Source organism: Toxotes jaculatrix, chromosome 14 (genome assembly GCF_017976425.1).
Source record: "Toxotes jaculatrix isolate fToxJac2 chromosome 14, fToxJac2.pri, whole genome shotgun sequence".
NCBI lineage: Eukaryota > Metazoa > Chordata > Actinopteri > Toxotidae > Toxotes > Toxotes jaculatrix.
In genome coordinates, this window is record NC_054407.1 from 17,380,726 (window position 1) to 17,401,411 (window position 20,686).

The following is a 20,686-nucleotide window of genomic DNA, read 5'->3' on the forward strand; positions in this document are numbered from 1 at the left end:
TCCAGCCCACTGATCCCAAATGTGCAGCCCAGATATGATTGCACTTAGAGTGGTCTATTTTAACAGAAAAGCGTTATGTTGTCATAGCTTGATACAGTTTTGTGACAGGCCGATATAAAGTCAGACATTCTTTGGCAGCATCATAGTGTTGGAGGAGATTAGACCTTTACAGACACACAAGTTGCATAATAGGATTTGCTTTTTTGTACCTTATTAATTGATGCCATTTCCATCCTCACCACAGGCTCCCCTCCCACCAGACTGAAGAAATTAAATGCTGAGGCTGACAGTCACACACACACACACACACATAGATACACACACACACACACACACACACACATCATTATTCAATTTTATGGCTCACTGAAATCTGCCCGATATCTCTCTGAGATCTGTGCCTTTGAACAAACACAACACACAGAGGAAACACACCCACAGGAGCGAGGGAAAAAGGGGATAAACAAGGCGTTTAGCTCAGCAGAAAGAGGGATAGAGGCAGAAGGGGGGAGGGATGGACAGAGGAGACAGCTAGTCAGATTAGCTAGCTGGAGCATTTCTCATAGGCTCTGTAGTGATGGGGAAGCAGCTGGTTGGCGGCAGCTGTGGATAGCGTGGGCACCTCGTGGCTCTCAGCATCAGGATTGAGTCTGGCAGTGACCCCTGGATGATGCTCTGTCTCACCTCTCTGCTCAGTATCAAGCTGCACTCTAGCTTTGTAGGGCAAGAGGAGGCAGGGCCACAGTCCTGCACATGTTCACTGACCAGCAGCCGCAAGACACAAACTCTGACTAAGGTCACAAGTAGGGATTCAAATGCAAATGAAATTTAAACCTAAACCACCGCTGGAGAGACAGTTTAAGCAAACAATAGACCACTGACAAACAATTTAAGCTAAGAATCTCATTAAAGCTTCTAAACATTTCATCCACTCAGTAGAGTTAAGTGTACACACAGTCCCAGTTCTTGCAGTGATGAAAAAGTATTGTAGCAATGGTTTGTCACCTCACGGCCTCTTCTGAGATGCAAAATGAATAATGCACAGCCATATTCGTATTGATTTTATTCTGGGATTGGCAGTGGACTAGAGGTTAAGGAAGCAGGTTTGTGGCTGGAATCTTGCCAGTTACCGTACCCAGTTTTCCCCCAGCAAATTGGATTCACCGCTTACTGGAAAAATGTAGGGTAATTAAACAAAGTATACTTTGTCCTCGTTAAACAGCTCCGGTTGTGGTGCCCTCGAGCCATGAGGAATATCTGTGGTCTGTGTTGGTACTAGGCAGCCACCCAGCTTTAATTCCAATTCTCAAAAAAAATAGCATTTATTGAAATGGTTACATGTGCGAGCAAATGTAATCAAAGACAAAATGATGGAGATTCAAATTTATATCTGCAGCTAATACTTTCACCTTTGCTGGATTACACACAATTCTCAGTTGATACATGTACATTATAGTAGATGATTTACTCATTTTTTTAACCCAAACGTGGGCATCATGGTTGTTTGGTGAAAAAATCCAAATGTGCAACATCCTGGACGTTCTTTCAGCTCTGGATGGTTTACGTGTGTAATCTCCTTGTGTCCGTCTTCTTATCATTCCTCCCTGTTTCTCTTGACTTTGAGTTTTCTAATAAAGGCAAAGAGCCTAAAACAAGCCATGATATGAAGGCCCAAATCTTTTCCCTTCTTCCCCCTCACAGAGATGGCTACAGAGGTATGGCTACCTTCCCCGCACAGAACCAGGAATGTCTGTCCTGCGCTCGGCCCAAACCATGCACTCAGCCATCGCTGCCATGCAGCGCGTCTATGGGCTCAATGTCACAGGGACACTGGATGAGAAAACCAAGGAGTGAGTATACACATGTGCCGTGGTCACGCTTGTACAAACACAACCTGAGGCGCACATTCACTTTCACTCGGCTGCTGATGTTACATTAATGCAAAAGCTCCACTCATTCATTTAAAATGCAGAGGGTATGGCTATCAATATTTCAATGAAAAAAGTGAAGAACAGAAACAGAGATGCTCATTTCACTCCCCGCATCACCTGACCTGAAACAACCTCAGGTGAAGGTTTTAACACTTTTCCTTCTTCTCATTTTGCATGATGATGCAGTGATATCACACTGAGGTGAGAATTAATGTTTTGCCTATGTTTTGTGTGTGTTTCGTACTCGTGATAATCTGATGTGGTATGAATGAGAAAACACGAGGCTAGTTAGTAGTTTGGAGTAGCTTGGTAGTATTTTGCACAACACTCCCTTATCCTGCTGCTGTGATTATCTGGCAACTGTCAGGAAGAGAACTGCAGAGTATCCTTAAGTGCTTTATGTTGTCTTGTGATGGTGTTTGCCTGCCAACATTTAGTTGGCAAGCTTGAGTCATCTTCTCTTCTTCTCTTCTCTTTCCTCTTCTCTTCGTTAAGTTGGATGCAAAAGCCTCGCTGCGGAGTTCCGGACAAATTTAAAAGCGCTTCGAGGTCACGGACGCGGAGATACGCGCTGACAGGACAGAGGTGGCAGCGTACACACATCACCTACAGGTGAGAGACAGTGGATGCAGTTGTCATAGCGACCATTGAGTTTAGCAGCGCTTATTGTAGGGTTCAGATGTGCCCGTGTTAATTTTCTTAGCTCTCCTCTGTCTCTCCTCTCCTCCTCTTGAACCACCTGGGATCACATGCTCTGTGTTGTCATAGAGACTGCGCAAATACGTCACGTATGTGGGGGCACACACACAAAAATATAGTCACAGTCACACATCCAGAAACACATAGATTAACACATAAATTTGCCCATGTGTGCTGTGAGTATGTTTATTTTCCAGTGAATAAATAGCTTGCTGGCAAAATGAAAAATGGGATCAGGCTGTTTTTTTTTTTTTTACCCGTCTTCAATTTATTCTTGCCTTTCCATAAAACAAAACAAACAATTTTAGCTGAGTCGTATGAAGATTGAAGGCTTTCCTCCGCTCATATAAAAATTGTTTGAAAATCCTGAGTGTAAATTGTCTGTAATCTCAGCAGAAATATTCAAACTCTCATCTTATCTCGCTTGATTAAGCTCCAGCTTTTAATAGGTTCTGAGGAGAACCGATAAACGGGTCTCTGGCACAACTGCAAATTGACAGGTTACAGCAGTAATAGACGATAACACTGTCAATTTATTCAAATCCTTCCTTCCTCCCCGAATTTGAATTGATGAGCCACCTCTCCTAATGGAATGTCAATCAGTGCTGAGCCAGTGCTGCTGCTGACTGCACTTTATTCATGAAAATGAGTGGAAGAGGGAGGGAGAAGATTTCCCATTCCTCTCTGCCTGCCAGCGACTGATAACGACTGCTGTGTTAAAAGTTCAGTGAAAGCTGCCGGGCTTGAAGTAGTTGTGACAAGTGCAACTTTTTTTTTCTTTTTTTTGGTACCTCCTCATTTTGAAAAGGAAAAATGTTCACTTGAAATTAGTGGGGTAACAAAGCACAGGGTTGCTGCAGTTTGTATTTTATTTCCTTTTCGTTTCAATGTTTTGTGCCGTGCAGTTTCAAACGACGTATGATTGTCGCACCATTCACACTGGTCTTTTACAGTGTGTAAACCGCAACCTGCTGGGCATTTTCTTAGCCTGACAGCCTCCATCCATCAGCAACCTGTTCAGCTGGTTTACTTGTTTTCCTTCCTACAGCATAAAAAATGTCACGCCAAAGGTGGGCGCTCGGGAGACTCATGATGCCATTCGCCGGGCATTTGACGTCTGGCAGGGTGTGACACCCTTACGCTTTGAGGCCGTTCCATACAGTGCCCTGGAGACTGGCAGGCGTGATGTGGACATCACCATCATCTTCGCTTCGGGTTTTCATGGTGACAGCTCACCCTTTGACGGGGAGGGGGGATTCCTCGCCCACGCCTATTTCCCTGGGCCAGGCATAGGAGGGGACACACACTTTGACTCAGATGAGCCTTGGACTCTGGGGAACCCCAACCATGATGGTAAGTGGAAGAGAAAAAAATGGGTGTAAACCACAAATCAGGAGAGACAGACAATGGTGGTGGAAAGGAGTAAGACAAGATGGCAAAGAGCCACTAATGAAAGAGCGAGTAAAGGCTAAAAGTAAGGAAAGGCTACAGCAAGGGAGAGCGAAGGAAACAATTACAGAAAGACATTAAGTTTAGCAAAAAAGAAATGGAAGAAGAAAAAGAAAGGTTGTTAAATGCTTAATGTTGATGGTGAGGTAAAAAGGTAAAGGGTTTAGAAGAAGTGAAGACCGCATAGAGAGACAGAAAAAAAGAGCAGTCATCAAGAAAGAAAGATAAGAACCGATGGAAAGCAAATAATGGAAAAACAGATGGCCAGGCAGGAGGGCAATAGGACAGAGATGGTATCACGGGGCAGGATATGAAGGATGCTTAACCAAAAACAAAAAATGCAGAGATGTCTTTGATGGCTGTGCTCTGTAAAGACGCATCACCCCATCTGTCAGGATTTTGATGTTTATTTCTGCATAATAAGCCCTTCATATGACAAGATAGAAAGCCCTGCTATTTTAAGACACTGGATGCTGGCACATGATTATGGCTATTCTGTTTTTAGTGGATTTGATGCAGCTCAGTGGTATTCTTCAAAAGAGGTCTACATAAAAGTATTGGATAAACATCCACCATACCATTACTTTAACAACATTTAAAGATAATGTCAGGTCATGTTATGTTGTGTTATGTTATGTTGTTAGGTTAGGTTATTATTGTCACATTACGTCAATACATTATGGATTATCATATCATGTTGCTTCAAGTCATGTTGTGCAATGTTTTGCTAAGTTACGTTGTGTCATGTTATTATTGGTTATTATAGATTGTATTGCGTTTCATTTGCTATGTTATACTGTGATGTGAAGTGTTGTGTCTTGTCGTGTCATATTATGTTAGGTAATGTTAGTATGGAGATATTAAGTTATGTTAGGTAGAGTTAAATCATGTATAGTCATGTTATGTGAGTTGTGTTATGTCATATTAAGTTGTGTGTTGAGTATCTCAGAGAGGAAAATAAAATGCCTGTTGTAGCCATGCAACCAAAAACACTTTAATTATCCTACCTAAGTATATAGTTATGTGTGTGTGTGTGTGTGTGTGTGTGTGTGTGTGTGTGTGTGTGTGTGTGTGTATAATTCCCTGTACCATATGCTTACATTCTATCCTGCCATTAGTGTGAGAGGAGGGTTACAGCTCACACTGAGTTTGTTCTGGTAAACTGCTTGCCACCCATCACCTCCCATCCCTCTCTCTCTCTCTCTCTCTTTTGTTCTCATGCTTTGTGGCAATTGTCTCAGACTCCCAAGTCAAATTCATGTTCACCCTTGCGCAGTGTCCCATGGTTATAAATGTGGAGTGCTGAGCCTGATTCTGAAAGGCTCCTGTCTCAGCTTATGTGTCTGGAAAGCCATGCAACATTTAATGGGCTTTCACAGCGGTGTAATTGTAAATGTTGCATGTTGACATGTGCGCTAATGGTAGCTCCTGCCTGTCTCCTGGGAGTCCTTATGGGACATTTTTGGTTAGGTGGAGGAGGCTGGTTGTGTTAGATAAATGGGGGAGGGGAAGGTGTAACCTTTTAGCTGCTGGCTGAGGGTCAGTGGTTGTTCTGTGCAGCACTGCTGGCTGGAGTAGATATCATGTTTTAAAGGGCAACAATCTCCTGGGGACAGCTTCAGTCAGAAGCTGTACGTAAATGGTGTACTTCTTTCTAAATCAGGTTGACACCATGAGCTGAGTGCTAACTAGAGACACTGACCGTGACATTTTTCTTTTTTTTTTTTTTTCATTTGTATGTGTGTGTTTGTTTGAATGTGATACGAACTACACCCACGTTTTCTTGTGCTAGGGCGACATTTATATGTGTTCAGTATGGATGTGTTCATATGGCTGTGCGTTTGAGTTTTCATTGTTCTCTGGGCGCCCTGGGCAGCAACGTGAGTGTGCGTCCCCTCAGCTCTTGGTCAGCTGTGGCTCGCATGTGGCCTATCCTCTCTAAAAAAGCAAAATAGAAAAAGTGCTCATGCCTGACAGTTTAGCTCCTGTAAATCTTCACTTGCACTTCACTGCACCATGGAGGTTTCCTCTGGACCACAGGCCTGCAAGAAATGATTATTTTCATTGCTCATTAATTAACTGGTTATGTGTGTAAAAATAAATGACATCACAAATTCAGAGACTGCACAGTAATGTCACAATTGCTCAGTTTTGTCCAACCAACAGTCCTGTACCTGTAGATACTCACTTTACAATGTCACAATTCTCACATTAAGACCCTGGAACAAGCAAATGTTTGGCATTTTCTGTTCTGATAAATGACTTATGTGGTTAACTGATTATGAAATCGCTGCTGATTTATTTTCTGCTGATTGACTAATCAAGTCACATCACTAAAGACCTGAGAGAAGCCTGATTTTGATTTTCCTACGTATTTTATACTCCCACGTTTTTATCTTTCCTTCTTTTTCACTGATTCCTGCATTTTAGCCATGAGCTTGGCTTCAGTGCCACTGTTGCACGATAGGAAAATGCAGAATATGTGGAAAAAACAATAATTTATAGAGTAGGCTTTATATATTTATAGGGTGGTCTGTACAGTGTACAGTAAAATGTGTAGTTTTCAGTGCGTTTCTGTTTGTCACTGTACACATCTTGTGTTTATCAGTGCCTCTGTGTATTTTTTCATCTTTTGTTTCATCATATATATATATATGTACTGTTCTGTATGTACTGTATATGTCACATATGATGGAGTGTGTTTACATTCTCAGTGGAGTTGTCCTCCTCCCGTCTCCAGGTAACGACCTGTTCTTGGTTGCGGTTCACGAGCTGGGCCACGCCCTCGGTCTGGAGCACTCTAATGACCCCACTGCTATCATGGCTCCTTTCTACCAGTACATGGACACAGAGAACTTCAAACTACCTCACGATGACCTACAGGGCATCCAGAAAATCTATGGTAACCCTCTACTTCATATTCCAGTCTCTCTGTTTAGTGTGTGCATAAGAGATTAGGTGGAAGTTGAACTAAGTAACCTTTTTTCTATAACTCCAGTAGTTTGAACGTAGTCACAAAAAGCATTTTAGATTTGTTTCCCATATCAGATCATCAGGATAGACTGCTTCCTCTGTTATTTGCAAGTGATCAGATTGGATTTGTGTGTGTCCAGACATCAACAGCCTATCATCTGCATGGGTAGCTGTAGTAATGATGTAGGCGTCACGGACTATGTAGCTACGGTTACTGTGAATTCAACGTCGTCATTGTGTTACGTTGCAAGTAAAAAAACACTTTAATCCAGTTTCAATAGCCAGAGCGTCCGGACTGAGACACATCTGTAGAGACCTGATTGTAATCGCATTTCAAACCTCCTCCAAATGTGGTCTGGATCCAGTTTACATTTTGGATAAGCCAAGAAAACTGATTTGGGCTGGCAATCTGAACAAGGCTTTAGTCACTATTACAAATGCTGTTGCATCAGTCATACTGGGCTCAATGTGAGAAGCATTTGTCAACTGTTAAATAGGCCAGCCAATACTCATTTTCAAAACAACATGAGTCAGCTAGCAGAGCTCCAAAGAGGCCAGATCATCAGTGCTAAAATTAAAGGTACAGTATATTGGTCAAAGGACTGTAAACTGGTTTAATATCTCGTATCTCTGGGGACAGACACAAAAAATGTTAGATGTTTAAAGCATAAAAACCGTATTAACAAAGAGGAACAGTGTGGAAGGAGGATTAAATATTTTGTGTTGTTGTCTTTTTAGGTCCACCAGACAGGGCACCGCAGCCTACCAGACCCCCACCTACTGTCCCTCCGCCTCGTTTCCATCCTCCTTCGGACCCCCGCAAGCATGACCGCCACGCCAGACCCCACCGCCCTCCACAGGGGGCCAAGCCCTCCAACCCCAACTCCAAACCCAACATCTGTGATGGAGGCTTCAACACCCTGGCCATCCTCCGACAGGAGCTTTTTGTGTTCAAGGTAGAATGAACAGACCATCAGTTTAAGTAAACATTTCTGACGGTTTAAAATGATGATGATGACGATTCGACCTTATCTGTTTCAATAGGACCAGTGGTTCTGGAGGGTGCGGGATAACTCAGTAGTCCCTGGCTACCCCATGCAGATCAACTACTTCTGGAAAGGCCTGCCTCCCAAAATTGATGCCGTCTATGAAAATAGTGAAGGGAAATTTGTCTTTTTCAAAGGTAATAAAAATAAAATGTTTTTTTTTCCCTGTTTGGGAATTTTGTATTTACTAAAAGTACCCTATGGAGTTTTTAACCACTAGTATGGAGGTCACCGTTTTGTGCAGACACAGTAGGCTGCACATGTGAGAGCACACAGGCGACATGATACGCAATTCTGCCAAATGTTTTCCAGCATTTTGCTGATTGACAGTTGGTGGTGGTAACATGCCAATAAACATGGCAATGCACCAACAAACAAGTAATGAAGAATGAATTTGAATTTAAACAATACAGTTTGAGATATTTTTTAAGGCAATATATTCAACATATTCATCAGGCACATAATGCAGTTTGGTGAGAAAGGCTGCATGTAAACAACTTTACATTACACAATTTTTTAAATATTTTTTTCTGCCCCAAATTAAATTTACAAACATTAAATAAATAAAGTTATTTAACAAAAATATTTACACAAATTACCACTGAATCTTTTTTAACCCTTAGGGACAAATAAATAGCATTTTAAAAGTATTTTTTCTCTATATCAACAATGCACATCATTGTGATATGTTGTATACTATAGAGATATTGTATATATTGTAACAATAATGTACAACATTATTGTTTAGCACCACAAGTGCCTGTGACATATGTACGAGCTCTGACACATGTATGAGCTCTTTAAACATAGAGTAGTATTTTATTTATTTATTAATTGAAATGCTTTATTTTTTTTTTACAGCCATCACAAGTACATGTAACAATGTGAGCTCTCTCAAGATACAGTAATATTTTATCATAATAGTAATAGACTGGGTGACTGTGAGGTTTGTTTTGCATTCTGTACGATAACAGAACGGGTGCACGTCCGGTACAGACGTCCGTCCATCAGGCAGATTAACATGACATCTGTCACCCAGTGGGATCAGAGTGCCTCATGCTTTATTTATTCACTCATGGGGACTTAACTGTGTGTGTGTGTGTGTGTGTGCGTGTGTGTGTGCGTGCGTGCGCGTGTGCACGTGCATGCGCATGTATGTGTGTGAGTGCCTAGCTACTTACTGCAAGCACACCACCACAGCAGCTCTCCTCACTCTGCCTCAGGCACTTATGATCAAACTGAATTAAATGCAACAATAGCTTCAATAAAACTCCAAACAAGAAGTCTCGGCGGAGTTGCCTTCAGAGCATCGTCTCACTGTTTATTGTATTATAGATAACACTGCATAGATTTTCTGCTGCGAAGGTATTTTGTAAACGAGGTGGTACATCTGACCTTTGAAATCATGTGAATAGAAATAAATAAACTCATGGGCGAAAAAAAAGCCAAACCGAAGGCTTGAGTGATCTGAGAGGACGGCAGTGTTTTTTCTGTGTCTAACGCTATTTCTGAGATCATCTTTATGATAATGTCTGTGTCCCAGAGCCTCCTAACTTCGTGTGTGTGTGTGTGTGTATTTTAGGAAACCGTTTCTGGGTCTTCAAGGACACTACTCTCCAGCCTTCCTACCCTCAGGACATCTCGCTGTTCGGGAGCGGCATGCCCACTCAGAGTATCGAGACAGCTGTCTGGTGGGAGGATGTCGCCAAAACCTACTTCTTCAAAGGAGACAGGTCTGTGTGGAATGATTATTAGTCGTGTTATAAAGTTAAGCAATAGGGCAGAACTGGAATCTCTTGAAGCAAAAACAAGTACTGTGAGGACCACTAATGGCTGAAAACTCTATTACACTCTTTTGTTTATCTCAGTAAATTGACTGCGTGTTACCAAATGACATAATCAATTATTATATATTTTAATTTGGTTTTAAAATTATAATATAGTATTTCGTGGAGATGATCCTGCAGTGAAAGGGAATAAGTATTTTCTTCTTTATCAATGCCTTGTTTGAATATGTCATGAGATGTTAAATCATTTTGCAGGTGTGTTGATCAGTGCCTCTTTAATTTTGGCATAAATAACTTGGCATCCGTGACGCTCTGTAAGCTGTCACATGTTGCTTTGAAACCACTGATTGCCTCTTTAACAGCTGACAGATGCTGCTTATTGGCATTCAACTCATTATGACCCAGTGTTAGACCAACGTTTGTGTTACTTCAGAGTTTAGGTTTTCTGCGTATACACACACTCACACACACATACTAAATGGATTTAGTCATAGTTAGTTACCTGCAGTTGGCAGGGACATGAAACCAGGAAGTCTTTCCAAAACAACCACATCAGAGAATCTGTTGTTTATCTATGGGCAGTACAAGACTCTTAATGTTTGAGAATATGCCAGTGTGACTCACATGTTTGTTCAGCTGTCACGATAAATCATATCCTAAGAGGTCAAGGGACCCTGTGGTGAAAGCTGACAAAATGCCTTGTCATGATACTGTCATCCCTCAACCTGCTGCTGCACATCATGACAAACAGGACGTTCTGTCCATCGTCTCAAGCATGATTTTATCTCGCTCTGTGTGAAACAGGCTGGTGTTCTAATTTAAAGAAATGACATTGTGTAACAAGATTTATGTGAGTGGGCGCCAGTGTCTGAGAAGCAGATCAATTACAACCAACCTCTGAAACAAATGTGCGTGGCAGATAAACACAGTGTGCATGATTGATTGACCGCTTTCTCTGGTCATGTGAATTAAGTCAGTTGCTGATAGTTACATGGCCAGATGGAGATTGAAGAGTGTTGTTTTAAGTCTGGCCATCACAGCAAGTTACAAACAACAGACTGTGTCATGAACACAGTCAAGTCCTATTGCATTTTAGCATAGAGCCTTTATTGCGGCATTTTAAATAAAACAGGGTTAATGTGTTACCAAGTGGAGTTTTCACGTTTGGTCCTTTGTTTCTTGCACACTGTGTTGGCTGGTGAAGTAGAGGCATACTTTTACTAAGAGAGTCACCAATCCAGTCACTGAGGCAGTGTCTCAGGATGCTCTTGATGCTGGTGGTGTTTGACGGGGATAACTCAGAGGGGTTATCGCTGCCTTTGTGTAGAAAACTCACAAATAGATTTTGTGCTTTGGTCTCTGTGGATTTGGTGATGGTGATGCCCAGTTGTACCAGTTTCTGCATCTATGTCTTTTGCAAGATCAAGTGACTGATAAGAGTACATATCACTGACATGTAAACCTCTGTATTGATTGCTTGTTTGTTTCTATCTGTCCTGTTGTAGATACTGGAGGTACAATGAGGACATGAGGACTATGGACCCAGGTTATCCCAAACCCATCACCATCTGGAAGGGCATACCCGACTCTCCACAGGGGGCTTTTGTGGATAAGGCCAACGGTACGCTGACGTGTATTGACTTTAAAACTAGTTATTGAGATTGGAGATAAATATCATCATATTATCAATGTTTTTAAGAAACAGTGAGGTGAAACCAGACACACAAAAGATCAAACATCAAACATTTTCCATCAGAGGTTGTTATCAGGCTATTGTTTGTTTTGATTTCATTTTCGGGTTTGATTTTATGGTTGAATGTTTAAACCAGTGTGAAATCTATGTTCATATCAGCTATTAGATGTCAGAGCATCTGCATACATTAACTCTTCATATCAGGTGTGAAAGAAGAGTGACCACTAATACTTGACTACAAGTATTGCAAGCAAAGAATGAAAGCTTGCTGTCTTTGCTTGGAAAATGTATGTGTTTAAATGTGTGTCCCCGTAATCCCTCTTTCTAGGCTTCACCTACTTTTATAAGGGAAAGGAGTACTGGAAGTTCAATAACCAGCTGCTTCGTGTGGAGCCTGGCTACCCACGGTCCATCCTGAGGGACTTCATGGGTTGTGATGGCCTGCCCGCCGACCCAGACTGGGACTGGAGCCCCCCTGTGGCAGAGGAACGACACTACGACAACGGTGACGTGGACGTCGTCATCAAACTGGACAGCGCGGGGGGCACTGAGAAAGCAGTGGCCATCGCTATCCCCTGCGTCTTGGCTCTGTGCATGATGGTCCTCCTCTACACTGTTTTCCAGTTCAGGAGGAAGAGCACGCAGCGCCACATACTGTACTGCAAGCGCTCCATGCAGGAGTGGGTCTGAGGGATTGTTACTGCACTGTATAGAGAGGGATGTGAAGCTCTGATAAAGGTTCTAGTTATTGCTTGAAGCCCTAAGTACAGTAATTGGAAGCACTGCAAAGGGTACAGTACGTGAGGATTGCCATGTTGGCAGATTTCAAAACTGCTTGAACTCATAACGTGCAAGCTGCAAGGAAGCAAAACGATCAGCAGAACTCAACTGAAGACAGTGAGGGAGCCACATCTCCTATGTCCAGCTAATATGTATGTATCTGCTTCGACTTTTTTTCTGTATCTTGGAATGAACTCAATTAAGTGAGACAGAGTTAAGCTTCTGTAAGTGGGACCTTTGTCTATCCTCGTCTCTGCACGTCGCTTAAAAAGCCCCTAGCACTATCTTCAGTGGACAAATTAGATATAGGCTTCTACTTTACTTTCATTTCATAATTAAATTGCCCTGAGCTGTGCTTTTTTTTTCATTTAGGGTCCCTGTAAAAGATTATTCATTGTGTGGAGGACTGATACACAAACCAAATATGACCTTTTCTTCCAAAGAGGATTACTGCTCGATGTTGTTTTTGATGGGATATTTTTCCTCCATGGATCGAACATTGTGGCATCATACTTAGAGTTTCTTTAGACATTTCTATTCACGTCCACCCGTCTGCTCTATAATCTGTGGCGATAGGAAGCAGCCGTTAGTAAGAGCTAGGAACTCAAGACTGTTGTGGCGGTCTGTCTCCAAAACAGGGGCCAAAAACCTCTCTGCAATATTTATGAGACTGCCTTAATCACAGATTGCTTAAACTTCCTTCTCTTTCTCTCTCTGTTTCTCTGGTGACTGGGTGCTGAGTGACACAGTAGGAATACAAACAGTGTATGAAGGCATCGATTAGTGCCCATAATGCAACTTCACAACCAGTAGTTGAGGACATTTTGATCCACAATGGGTCCATTGCTCTTTAAAATGTGCTAAGCTGTGCTAAACACCTGATGGCAAGTAGGCTATCAGCTTTCATTTACTGCCTCACCGGAGGGTATGAGAGAGACAGCGAAGGTTAGTTGTGTGTGTGTGAAAGAGAGGATAATTACCCACACTATATATGTACTGTACTGTAGTGTCAGTTATTGAACAGCTAACATTCTGAATCCCTTCTTTTCCTGCCAAGTTTGGATCCTAATACTCCAAACAAGTGTCAGTCCATAAATTTTAAACAGCTTTACTAATCCATATTTTGTTTTGGTTTTTTTTCAACTTTTGTACAAGGTTTGTAAGTTTACATAATAATTCACATAGCACAGGACACAGAGAAGGAGGGGAGAAAAGAGAAAGGAGGAAAAAAGAAAAAAAAAAGAGAGGTGCCCATTTTTAAAAGGCGACGCACATTCATCTCTAGTTAACAGCAGCCAGTGCTTTTGCTCAGTTGCTCCATCTTTTCACCGAGTTGTTGCAAATCATTTTTAGAGGAACTGCAAAGCGAAACTATTGTTGTAATAAATAAATAAAGAAAACATGTCTAAACAATGAGAGGAATTAATCAGCAGAAATAGAGGAACTTCAATTCTGGATGTCAGAAAGGAAGCTTAACAACTTTTGCCATTGTGTTAAATATTGGAACCAGGTTATTTTATGCATTGTAATTGTAATTAACCACCATACTAAAAACTACAATTATGTCACATTACTAAATTACTAATAAATATTTAAAGAACGACTGGAACACTTCAGGCATTTACAGGCATATTGGAAAACCCAACCAGCAAAATTAAGTCGAATGACCAATATTTCACATACATGGTCTGAGATGTTACACACACACATATATATATATATATATATATATATATATATATATATATATATACCACGTTTATCTTTCAAAACACCTTAATCAGGAAAGTATGAAAAACAAAAAGATACACTTACAAAGATCTGTTGTGAGATGGAGCTAAACTGAGCAGAAGCTTTTTCTCTCCCCATGTATTGTATGATAAATACAATGCACAGCCTGGATCCTGATGAGATATATTGTCTTGCGATTGCCTTTGGTCGCCTGCCATACATGTAACAGTGTGGTTGTGGTGGTGTGGCATTTCATCAGAGTTTGCCAGAGGACCTGTGTCTGTGAGCATTCATGACGTGATTAATTTTATATTTGTGCTCCGTGTTTTTCTTACTCTTTTACTTGAAACGGTCAACAACATCAACTGCACAAGGATATCTGTCAATACCTTCCGCTGATATCAAGGCAATGCCATTTTATAACATATCAAAGAAGGAATTTTGAGATTTTAAAGTATACTTTATCAAAGAAAAAACCATCATTGGATGTTGTTTTCTCTCATCACCGTTTGTTAGGTATTAAAACCTAAAAAGTAAATAAGGGCAATGCATGCCGTTGTTAAACTAAGATGTCATTCTTTCATAGCTGTTGACCATGGATCATTTGGACACTATTGTACTAGTCAGTCTTTCTCTTTATGGTCAAATAAAGTGACTGATCAGCATTGCAGGTTTCTGCTGGATGCACTGACAGATTCCAGCCTGTCATCTTTTATAAACCATATGAAATTACTAGCTTCCAGTCTGTTCTGCCTGTTTCAATCTCCAGGCGACTGTCAAAATGAGGAAGGAAAACGTCCACATCTTTGCTTTCCTGAGGCAGTGTTGAATTGCTGTGCATATCAGTCCATGTTGATCCATGACCACTGTAATTTAAGGTGGAAACAAAAACCTTTGGCTCAGTGTTGTGTGTGATGTCTTATTGGTTTGTGTGTTTGTGGTGAGGGTCTGATGGCTCCAGCGAGCGTGAATTAAGGACGGCCAGCGAGGCGAGTCGGTACTGTATTTATTGCCGTATTTATTCCTCTGTGCTCAGCACTTCGAATCTTGCATTGCATTGTACTGAGGGCAAGAAGCTGTCAATAAAGTGGGTTTGAAATGCAATGATTATTTTTTTCTCACTGCTACTGAATAATCCTCCTCCTTCTGTTACTGCCTCAACAGCAAACGGCGCATTTTGTGTGAATGTTTAACCATCGCTGAAAGGTAAACCACAAACTTTAAAAGGTTACACATTTACATTGGTCTTTTTGATACTTAAATCACTTCAAATATGTAGTATTTTAGATGTGGACCTGAGTGTAATGCTCTGACCTGTCCCTGTTTATCTCCAGACTCTTCAGTGCTTTTTTTTCTTTGCCTTTTTACATGCTGCTAAGCATTAGGGCTAATGTGGAGTGTCATTAAAGGAAGTAGATGGGGCTGATTAGACAGCTGTCAATACACCAGGGAGGCAAGGGTGTGGCAGTCGAGATCTTATACACAGATACATGCAGTATACACTCCAAGGCATAGTGTATGAGAAGTAGACATAATATGTACATAAACACAGAGTATATACTGTCTGAATTTTGTTTTTAATCCATCCTTTCCATGGAAAAAGAAAATGCTGTGTGTTGTAAATAAAGCAAGTGCATAATGAAAGTGTCCTGTATCATGTTCTTGCACATTCAACATTCAAATCAGACACTGGTGAAACGTTTTATGGTTCATAACCCCAACAAAGCGACAGCCTGAAGATAAACTAAGACAAGCATGTTTAGATGCAACATTAAAGGACAATTTATTTAGGAAGATTGGATCATTTCATGTGCAAGACATTCTTGACTGTGTTTGCACTGGACAGCAATGGAAAACAGCAAACTAATACAGTAAAGTTCAGCATAAAAAAGAGTGCAATACACCTACCAGAAGCCAAATTTCCATTGGCACAATCATCTGGCAATAAGGTTTAATATATTTTGTAGGCCTTGACTTTAGAAAGACAAAAGAGACCACATTTGTATAGTAATAATATTGAGACATACAAAATGGACAACTCTGCAACTTATTCTTCTGTGTTGCAAGTTGCTGACACCTTTGAGGGGCACATTGCCTCACTGCAGATCTCTCGGTAGCCTGTCGCCTGAGTCAGTCCACTTCCTGTTTGAGTAACAATCAATTAAAAAAAATGTTCAAAGAAGGGATTAGGTACACAATGCAGTCTGAGTCTGTGACTCAGTCATCCAGGTTATGGTATATTGAGAAGTGCTAAGTCTGCTCTAAGTATGTAGGCAAAACAAATCTCATACCGTCCATTAGATTGTAGAGGAGGCAGTAGTCATTTGGGGTGGCATTCTGAGGCGAAGTGGAAACGGCCTGCGTAGGAATAGCATGCACTGCCATGTTAAAGGAGCTTTCATACAGTGACGTTATTTGTCGTGTAACATAAGTCGCAGCATTGTTGTAGCAAAAGCAAACTTACCTTCACTTTGCAGAAGAAAGGTGCAGCAGGGGGGTTAAAATTAAAGGTGATCTGAGTAATTGTGCCAGTCTTAGGTGATGTGTGTTTAATTTCAAGGTACGTGGGGAACTCTCTTATTATCTAAAAGAAAAAAACAAAACAAAAAAACTAGCAGAAATAACAAAAAAAAAAAAATTACAAAACAAAAGAAAAATCCCTCAAAGAACAAAACCAAAAAACAGAAATGTAAAGCTATCAAACCATGGCTAAAACCAGCTGACAGATCTTTATTATTTGTGTGGGTTTCGTTTACGACAAAACAACCCCAGAAGTTGTGAAGCTACACTTATTTCACACAAACATTACAGTCTAATTCCCTGTGTCCACGTGATTTGTAGTTATTACCAGAAGAAAATGTCAGGATGTTCATTTAAACCTAGTGATATGTGAAAAGTTAAATGTTCATATGAATTGAATGTAATCACACAAAAGTACAGCAGTACCTCATACATGCACTTCTCTGGACCATCACGACACTTCTTTGTGCTCCAAGCCTGCACCTGGTTCACCAGATCACTGATCGGTTTGGTGCAGGGCAACTTAAAAGTCCTGTGGTGAAGAAGAAAATACAAAACCCAGATATTTCTTAATTTTCTATTTCATCAAAAAAAAAAAAAAAAAAAAAGATGGAAACCTCTAAAGAATCTGATGCATAAATCTCTTGATAATACTTTACCACATTGCTTTGCATGTTGTTGCTGCAGTTGCTGTCAGCAGCAACTGCAGAAATAAAATTGAAGTGAGCAGAGCTCGGACACTCATCTTGGTCTTAGCTGAAGGTGGTGTCTTCTGGAAAAAGAATATTCAGTCCCTCACTGTGAAGCCTTTTATAAATCTGTTGGAACAGGCAACTTCTTGGTAAACACTGGATCCTATGACCTAATACATCACTACTGGGTGTAAAAGAGGTGTCCAGCTAAATAATGTAATCATGATTTGACGACATTAGACTCGTCTTGTTACTGATGGGGAAAGTCTCCTTTTTCCAGCACTATGTGCACTGTCACCGTGGACCTGGGTCACAGGCAAATGAAGCAGAGACACAGTCCAGAGGTCACCTACATGGACACTCTCCACTCATTAGTTTTGCCCCTGACCTGTATAGAACACTGAAAAGGCATGTTGATTTAGACAGCCCAACAACATCCAGAGCTTTGTATGGTTGAGCTAGTTTAAGGAGAAGAGAGTGGAACATCTGTTGAAGGGTTGGTTCACCCAAATTCAAAACGACAAATAAACTTAACAATTACTGGCAGATACTGTGGCTAAATCTGCTAAGGTTTTAAGATGTTTGGGTTAATTGGCCTATAATTAGATATTTGATCCTCTGTCCAAACTGTCCCCTGAATCCCAGATGGCACAAGTCTCTAAAATTGGTGAACTGAGCTCTTCACATAAACAAGCCCAACGATAAAAAACAGCACATTGAACTCATAACACTTGTCTCTCATTATACCATCATACACACTGTTAATATTTCTGTATCTGGGGGTGACACAGAAATATCAACAAATTAATCAAATTGTAATTTTGGTGAACATCTGACCAATTTAAAATGAGAAGCGTTTCTTGTGTAATTAGAACAAGACCACCAGATTAGCCACAAGACCCAGAAGTCATACCCTTAACCAAACCAATTTTAAGCATCATTACTGATCCTCATGACAAGCCTGACATTTTGTTTAAATTGACTCGCAAGGCAATGGGTAACCAGATCATTTTCAACACTAGCACGATACTACACTACAGGAGAAGGAAGCCTGCTTCACTGTGACCATGAAGACTCTGCTGCTGGCCTCTGCTCTCTTTGTGGGACTGATTGGCTCTTCAGTTGCCATCCCTGCCCCTGTCCCTTACCATGCCTTCTGCAGAACACTCTGGTGAGTTAGGATCTCTGATCTGGATCAGAGTTTGTCATTTTGTGTGTCTGTATTTTAACATAACTTCAAAGAGTATGTTTTGTTTCCTGTTTAAAGCTTAAATGTGACCACATTGTGTAACTCTTTCTTCTCTTACAGGCTCTTTGCAACACCTTGTGCTGAGATCAGCGCGACAATGGTGCAACAGATTCAAGCATTCGATCCTATGATTGGTTGTGATGAATGTCAGTATACGGTAAGGACCTCTCATCTGTTCACATAAATTGGTTTTTAATATGGATCGAATTTCAAGAAATGACATTACTTTAAAAATACACAAAAAAAAATTTGTTATTTTCCAGCTGGTGTCAGTCACCCCTCGATCTATCAAAGCTAACCACACTTCAGCTGATGGTCTTCAGGCTGAAAATCTAAGCTTCACCTTCAGTCCCACCATGGTGGCCACTAGTTGCCGTGTAACTGTAAGTTTGTTTATTTTAAAGTTTTAACTATCTTCCATTTATAAAGGACAAACGTAGAAACAGTTAACTGAAACAATAGTAAGATATAGGTTAAAAAAGTTGTTTATGGCTTTAAAGACATAATTTCATATGGTATGAATAACTTTTGTCTTATGTAAAGCACACAGAGAGGTTCTCAACTGTTGCCTGTCAAGCCAGAATTATTAGTGATCTGTGAACATGTTGGAAACCATATTAGTAACAATGCATAAACCATGGTATTAACTGGAAGTGTATTTATTTTAAATGTTCTTACTTGCCAGGCTCAGTCCACTTCTCTTGGATTCACCAGCCTTCTTGATGATGGCCTCAACTACTGCAACCTCTACAACCTGCTGTCAGGTGAGTGAACAATTCTGGACTGTTTTATATTTTATACTGGAAACTCAGGGCCATCCCTGCTTATATGAAGGCTGAAGAATATTAGACATAAGTGTGGAATGAACTAAATCTCTGTTTTTATTCCAGCGAGTGGACTCACCTCAGCACCAGGCTTCATGGAGATGACCAATGAATGGGCTTGCCTGGGCTATGGACTCGCCACCTGCAAAGTCTGACAAGCTTCAAATGTTGAAATTACATGACATAGTAAAGGCATGATTTTTGTCACATTTGATTTAGAACGTTAGTTAAGCCTGATTGTCTCTGATAGCACATGTAGTAATATCCACAGTAGACTAATACATACTGTATATATCACTGCCTACAAACTGAGAAAAATACCAATAAAAAGAGCTGCAAGTTTATAATGTTGTGTGTCTGTGTAAGTGTGCTTCCCCATCCTGTAACTGAGCATGGAAAGGGAACCATCCACTGAAATAAAATCTAGTTTGACACACCTTGGCTTCTTTTCCCGTTTTAACTTCCTCTTCTTCTTCACCAAATTTCCAAAAAGCTGGACAAGAATATTGGTGTTTATTGAGTGTCATCACATACAGAAACAATACATAATACATCCACATGGTGGCATGTAGATGTGGAAATACACTCTTGCCAAACAGTTTTCTTCATGTGTGATCTATGGGACTACAAACGCAGTGATGCTGCGATCACAACTTTATATCCACTCACTTCACTTTCCTCACTTTTTCACACTTCAAAAGTCTCTCTCTGTGTTTCACACAGTTATTACATAGAATACACAAGCTGGAAAAACACCACATTATTGAGGAGAAAAGTTAAAAAAAAAAAAAAAAGTAGCAGTTTAGCTCAAAATGTGAATGAACAGACTTTTTCTGGGGGAACAGTGGTGAAAAATTACTGTTACACAGTATAAAATAAAGAACAGCATACAGTTCAACACAAGACAAATATGAACCACCATACTGACACTGTCCTATAAAAACCATGCATCACCAAAGTGTCCAACCCATGAAGGAACACTCAACCCTTCTGTTCATCTAGCAAAATCAATGTTTTCTTTTAACTATATGCTCAAAAATGTGTTTGTTATGAACGGTCCATGATGAGCTCAGGGTTCAGATTAGACAGGCTTTTCTTCTCTGCCATCGCCCTCATGAACACTGTGAGCATAACTACTGGTCTCCTTGTTGCACCCTACCTAAAACCCAAAGGGCAGATACTCTGAACTGCCTAAATGCCTAAATGCCTAAATGAAACTAAATATATGAAACAAGAACCCCTTCAGCCAATCAGTCAGTCTGAGAATCGCTCATGTCACTGCTCATGGTTTGTACAGCTCTTATTAAGCTGA

General features: G+C 40.7%; 1 protein-coding gene across 1 annotated transcript; it reads left to right on the top strand.

The window, feature by feature from the left end:
• Nucleotides 1–1,731: 1,731 nt before the first annotated feature.
• Nucleotides 1,732–12,268, top strand: mmp16b (matrix metallopeptidase 16b (membrane-inserted)). Its single transcript, XM_041055219.1, has 9 exons — nucleotides 1,732–1,850; nucleotides 2,427–2,543; nucleotides 3,679–3,983; nucleotides 6,820–6,981; nucleotides 7,791–8,008; nucleotides 8,097–8,235; nucleotides 9,681–9,831; nucleotides 11,391–11,506; nucleotides 11,907–12,268. The coding sequence occupies exons 1-9, from the start codon at nucleotides 1,747–1,749 to the stop codon at nucleotides 12,266–12,268; spliced, it is 1,674 nt and encodes a 557-aa protein (XP_040911153.1). The 5' UTR covers nucleotides 1,732–1,746.
• The last annotated feature ends 8,418 nt before the right edge of the window (nucleotides 12,269–20,686 follow it).